The sequence below is a fragment of the Poecilia latipinna genome, unplaced genomic scaffold (genome assembly GCF_001443285.1).
Source record: "Poecilia latipinna isolate Pla-1442-1.1 unplaced genomic scaffold, P_latipinna-1.0 Scaffold1475, whole genome shotgun sequence".
Taxonomy (NCBI): domain Eukaryota; kingdom Metazoa; phylum Chordata; class Actinopteri; order Cyprinodontiformes; family Poeciliidae; genus Poecilia; species Poecilia latipinna.
The window spans coordinates 35,161-41,771 of NW_015114091.1; the positions used below are offsets into that span (position 1 = coordinate 35,161).

Sequence of the window (6,611 nt, forward strand, 5' to 3'; positions counted from 1 at the left end):
TTTTGTATTCAAGGAAAAATTAGGCAGAGTTTTAAAGCTAGAATAGAAATAATGTCACACAGTGGAGAAACCAAGTTATGTAGGTTCACACAAAATATTGAAAAGCCTTAAAATATATGAAACCATGATTAATAATCTTTACATTATGACATGAAATTCTGTGCAGCTATCAAAAATACCTGAATCCAAAGTTGAAATTTGCTAGAAAAAAAGTCAGATTTTTAGATCAGTCTAAAAATGTAAGTTTTCATTAAAAACACACAAATTGAATTTATTTTTAGCTTGCAAAGAAAAAATAAAATACAGTAAATTCTTCCTATCTTGGTGTGAAAATGAAGATGTGACGTCATCCATCCAGGCAGCTGACAAATTAAACTACCACACAAAACTACTTGGTAAGATTTTTTGTTTTTTGTAAATACAGAGCAACTTATCTCCACGAACTGTACAATTAATTATTTTAGATTTACAATGGAAACGAATCTCAAGAAACGTTGCATTTGAAAAATGTAAAATATAAGAGATTTCTTAAATATTTCAGGTTTCCTGAAAGGTCTGAAATTACTTAGTACTTTTGTTTTTTAGCTTGGAGGAATTTAGCAGAAAATGCAGTGAGTGTAACTTTTCTCCAAGCTTAATTTCTAAAACATAAAGATCTCAAATCAACCTGAGCTGCTTTACACATGATGTACCAACAAGGTTCTGATTTATTTTTCCACTACAAACCTTGGATTTATCTTATATTTTTGTCTCTGAGACCAAAGACTTCAGAGCATTTGTGTTATTGAAGCTCTGATGTTTTCTTTTTTGTTTTGGGTTGTTGTACTACTCAGCCTGTTCACGTGGGGGCGCCAGATACACCGTTAATTTCAGTATGATGGGTCATTTTGTGATTAGAAGTTAAATCAGGGAACTATTTTATTTTTCCACTTTATTCAAATAAATTAACAAATATCTGTGTTTTTGTAACAGTAATGACTCAATAAATTTCTGGCTCTAATAGAAACGACAAAAACAATTTTAAGTTATGTTTCTGTGTTTTATGAAATGACTTAAAATTTTTTCAGATACTTTTTGTCATCAGGTTGGAAACAATTTAAAAAAAAACAATTTTCCACAAATTTCAATATTTTGTTGAAGTGTATCCACTTTCACTTTGATTTTCTTTAAAATCTCAAAATAGAAATAAAATGTTTTCTCTTTGAAAATGCCTTTAAAGAAAATATTTTTTTAAGGTGAACCCAGAGTTAAAATGGTTTTTTTTTTTTTTCTTTTTTTTTTAAGCGCTTCAAGACATTTATTTTGAATTGTTGCTACATAAATAAACTGAATTGAATTGATTCCTGTTTAAGTGGTGCAGAGAAAAGTCACATCTTCACTCTGGAAACGTGTAGCATCTCGTTTTCTCCCTGATCTGGACTGCTTGGTCTGTTGGGGCCCAACGCCAGGGGCCCAAAGAGTCTCGGGGCCCCATGAGCTTCACCAGTAAAATGTCAGAAACAGACCCCTGCTGACATCTAGTGTGACACGTTTAGAGCTGAACTCCATCAACTGGATGTTAAACGTTTTACATCATTTCTAACCAGTTTTAAGGAGAAACAACGAAGAAAAGACACTTGAGAGGTCAGGAATCATCACCACAGCATTACAAAGCTTAATATTAAGAGGCTTAGGAAGATGAATAATGGAGAAAAGAAAGGCAGAAGACTAGAAAAAGGAGGAGGAGCGAAACCGGCTTTCTGCTCCTTCACTGTATTAATTTATTCAGCGCTGCTTCCTCTGGAGCAGAGAGGAGGAACGAACAGGAGCTGAGCGTTGGCTTTCTGCCGGCCGGCCGGGATTCCCACCATCAACCTCTGCTGATGCCTACGGAGCCTGAACAGGTACGAATATACCAACATGCTTCTGAACAGACATTTTGTTTCTAGACTTGTAGTTTTAATTGTTGAGGGACCATCATGGAGTCACATTTCTTACAAGATATTTGTTAAATATGTTTCCGTCTGCTATTTTGCGAATTAACTCTTTCAGATGAGTCAAAAACCACCTGAAGTGAGAGTGAAAACTTATTTGCGAAATTGGAAAAATTGCTTAAAATTTTGCTGTTTCTATTAGCCGCTCACATAGAGTTCACTTCAGCCGAACCGAGACCAGGAGTTGTAGACGGACCAGAGTTTGTGTTTTTGGTCCAAACCAGAGTTCATGTCCACTTTCACACCTCCCCAATAGAACTGGATTTTCTAGACAAACTAAAGTTTGATTAAAGTGGATCTGGTGTGAATGAACCCTAAACCAAGTTCTACAATGGTATAATTTCCCAACTACTAAAATATAATTAAATTGAATCATCATTAGTTGAAGACTATCTAATTTGTAATTTTTCACTGTTTCTCCATCTAGTGTAGATCCTCTTTGGGATTCTGCCTGATTTTCAGCTGAACAAGCAGGAATAATAACAATGTCAAAACCTCTGAATGCCACTAAACAAAGGACGGATATTGTTCAGTTGGAACTTGACGTTCCAGAAGACGTGGAGCCTTCAAGCACAGCTGTGAACACGGATCCCAACGACAACTGGGGTATGGAGCCAAACTTCAACCTCAACTTCAATCTGAGCTCTCAGAGTAACCCTCGTCCCACCAAAGAGCCCTCAAAGATGCATTCTGGGAGTAAGAAGGAAAATAAAAGTAAAGGAGGAGCAGCAGCTGCAGATTTTAACACCATTTCAGTACCAAGTGAAAAACCTAGGAGCAAAATCCCAACAGCAACAGCTCAGATGACTGTGAAAGACAAAGTCAGCCAACAGCCGAAATCTCCAAACATTAAGAATTCCTCTTCACCCGAGGTACAAAGTCCCAAACCAACCGGGGTGGAGCTGAGGAGCAGCCAGAGATCTACAGAAAAAGTCAGAAGTGAAACACCTACAGCAGAATCTGCAAAGCCAGTGACTGCGGTGACACCTGAGCCGACAGCTAACTCTGCAAACAGCGTAACACCAACCCGAAAGACGCAATCAAACAGGACCAATGAAGGTGGAAGAGAGATTCACCTTGAGACGCCACCAAAAACCCTGCAGCTGCCTAAAAGCCCAAAGGTCCATAATCAAAAGGGAGATAAAAGCACCATAAGCCCAAAGCTAACAACAACTCGAACCCCAACTATGATGGCCAAAATAAAAAAACCAGATCCAGTAAACTCGACTGCTGACCAAAAACCTGAAGACGACTCTGGAGCTCAAGGTGTTTTTACAACCTCAGGAACCTCTCAGAAAGAGAAAACAGGGTCACCACTTCTCAGGACCAAACCCTCCCGAGTATCCTCTCTGAGTCCGAATCCATCCACTCAACGAAAAACCAACGGAACCAGAACCATTAACGTGTCAAAGTCTGAGGGGAATCTTCACAGTAAAGACTTAAAGGCTGCTTCTGGACCCAAAGTCAATATCAAAACCAGTTCAACCCCCAGATCTACAAAAAGATCCAAAGATGGTCTGGATTCAAAACTCAGCTCCAAGTCCAGAGACGCACTGGATTCCAGAAGCAGCAGCGCCTCGAAAAGCAGTTTGGACTCTCGGGACAGTTTGGATTCCAAGAAGCTCCAGAGTTCAAAGGTTATCCGAAATCCACATGACCCAAAAACCTCAGCAGAAACCAGGATGAAGAAAAGCCACCAAGGTTCGGAGAAAGTTATTGATTCCAAAACCGTCCCAAAGAACAATCACGATTCTAAACTTCTCCAAATCTCAAAAGCAGGTTTTGATCCCAAAATAAAACCCAACTCTGGTTCTGATTCTAAACCAGGCTTCACCCAATCTGGTTCTCCAGCTACGCTGCAGGCCTCTGCTTTCAGTATGGATCTTCTTGGCTGTGGTTCCCTTTCTCCCATCTCCAGCGGAACCATCAAGACGTCAGGTTTTGCTGTTGAGCTCAGTTTAAATCGTAAGAGTCAATCAGATTCATCGAGACCTGGGCAAGTTCGGTCCGGTTCTAAGTCAACACTCACTGATTTGTCCGCTCCGATATCAACAATTCAGAGTCCAGGAGCCAGTACTGGAAAAAATGTTGCTTCTCCTGTAACTGGATCAAACAAGGAGAACCAGAAGAGTCCAAGTTCCACTCCAGGTAATAACAAGTATCAAAATACCACAGAGGCGCATGCAATGAGGCCAGGCAACGGTTCAGAGACACTCAAATATTCAGCAAAGGGGCAATTCAATGTGGAACAAACATAACTTCAGAGTTAGGGTTCATTGATTATTGCAACATGAGGACACTTTTGCAATAATCAATGTGACTACAGGTAAATGCATGGATGAGTTTCTCTAGATCTTGCTGAGACGTTTGTCCTGTGATCCTGGAAATGTTCTTTAGATGTCAGAAGGCCGACTTTGTGACCGTCTTTATGTTGCTCTGTAGGTTCAGGTCAGAGATCATCACCACACCCAGGTTTCAGCCTGATCTCTAGTTTCCAGCTGTAATAACTGAAGCTGTGCATTGACTCTAGATCTAGATGTGTCCAGTAGTTTGATAACTGCTGTTTTTAAAGTTTGGTAGTAAATGTCTCTAGGTTTTACCTTCAATTTAGCTGAAGAACATTAGCTTGGCAGCCATGTTGCTATGCCACAATGTGCCAAAGCAAAGCACCTCATCTACTGCGAGCCATAAACTTACACCAGTTTAGACAGGCCTTTACAACTTTATCAAACATGAGTTACTGATTCCTTGACAAGGATGAAGTAAAGTCTCTGTCAACAGATGATGTACCTCTTTGTTTTTGTTTTGTTATTTCAGGTATCTTGGCCCCTTTGGCATCTTCCAGTCCTAAAACCAGGCCTGTGGTGACCTCCAAAATCCTGGAAGGATCCACAGATGCCTCAGAAGAACGTGCAGTTATGACAAGAGATCCTAACAGTTCATCCCGAAATACTAGTCTGACTCGAGGTCTTACCTTTGATTCGATCACAAAACCTGGTAATAATACTGGCAATAAGCATTTAAAAGCCGCTGAGAGTGAGGTTAATACTCAAGGAAAGGTGGAGGTTTCAGAAGAGGCCAAGAATGACAGGGATGGACGTCCATCAGGGGATCCGGAGGGGAAATCGGTTCTCCCACTGAGTAAAGCTGGTCACCCAGGAGACACAAATATCATCTCATCACCTCGGGCAACCAGAGCAAGAGAACCAAAGCAGCAAATACAAGTTCATGGAAAAAAGAATGAAGGGACTCCTTCATCTCCTCTTCGTCCTGTCTCTTCTTCTTCCACTCCTACACCAACCAAGAAGAAAGTCAAAGAGACTGCACCTAAACCTGAGCTTTCTCAAAGACTCCATAAAGGTGCAGGGATGCAGAAAGAGGTGGGCGTTCAGGTGGAGGTGGAAGTGGTCGAGCGTTCTGCCTCTACAAGTCCCAGCCTCTACCGCGGACTTCCCACCTCCTCCATGACTGGTTCCTCCAGCTGTCAGTCATCGCTGAGCGGCGTGCCACCTCTCAAACATGTCTGCCAGATCGAGATTGAGCTGTGCAGCCAAACGCTGCTTCCATACGTTGTTCCTGACAAGGCCAGTTCCCTCCCTGCATGTTTACACTTCCAGCAGAACGCTGCTCTTAGGTCGGAGTTCGGATCACACCACAATCCAGATGTTAGTGGTGAGAGCATCCAGGAAGATGAAACTAAAGATGAGGAACAATGGCAACCCAACAAAAAACAGGAGGATGGGTTTAAAGGGCAGACGGAAAAGCCCCCGGAGGTGTTGTGGGACAAACAAGGGATGACGTGGGAGGTTTATGGCGCCTCCGTAGACCTAGAGTCTCTGGGCACGGCCATCCAGTCCCACCTGGAGATGAAGATTCGAGAACAGGAGAGGCACATCCGGATACTTCGGAAGTCCATCTGCTCCAACAGCAGCTTTGCCCGGTACAAGAGGAAGAAGAGACAGAGAAGGTTTCTGGGTTGCTGCGTCAAGGCGTCCGCCGTGGCTGACTGAGATCAGCGCAGGATGTTCAGGACATTAAGGACGGTCAGGACATTCAGGACGTTCAGAACATTCAGGACATTAAGGACGGTCAGGACATTCAGGACGTTCAGAACATTCAGGACATTAAGGACGGTCAGGACATTCAGAGACGTTCAGGATGTTCAGAACATTCAGGAAGTTCAGAGACGTTCAGGACGTTCAGAGACGTTCAGGACATTCAGAACATTCAGAGACGTTCAGGACGTTCAGAACAGTCAGGACTTTCAGAGACGTTCAGGACGTTCAGAGACATTCAGGACATTCAGAGACGTTCAGAACATTCAGTGACATTCAGGACATTCAGAGACGTTCAGGACGTTCAGAACATTCAGGACGTTCAGAACATTCAGTGATGTTCAGGACGTTCAGAGACGTTCAGGACGTTCAGGACATTCAGTAACGTTCAGGACATTCAGAGACGTCCAGGACGTTCAAAGACGTTCAGGACGTTCAGAGACGTTCAGAAAGTTCAGGACATTCAGAGACGTTCAGGACATTCAGAGACGTTCAGGAAGTTCAGAACATTCAGAGACGTTCAGGACGTTCAGAACATTCAGGACATTAAGGACGTTCAGAACATTCAGGACATTAAGGACGT

General features: G+C 42.2%; 1 protein-coding gene across 1 annotated transcript; it reads left to right on the forward strand.

The window, feature by feature from the left end:
• The first annotated feature begins 1,309 nt into the window (after positions 1-1,309).
• LOC106962930 (flocculation protein FLO11-like) lies at positions 1,310-6,051 on the forward strand. Its single transcript, XM_015057599.1, has 3 exons — positions 1,310-1,883; positions 2,406-4,121; positions 4,791-6,051. The coding sequence occupies exons 2-3, from the start codon at positions 2,459-2,461 to the stop codon at positions 5,981-5,983; spliced, it is 2,856 nt and encodes a 951-aa protein (XP_014913085.1). The 5' UTR covers positions 1,310-1,883; positions 2,406-2,458; the 3' UTR covers positions 5,984-6,051.
• The last annotated feature ends 560 nt before the right edge of the window (positions 6,052-6,611 follow it).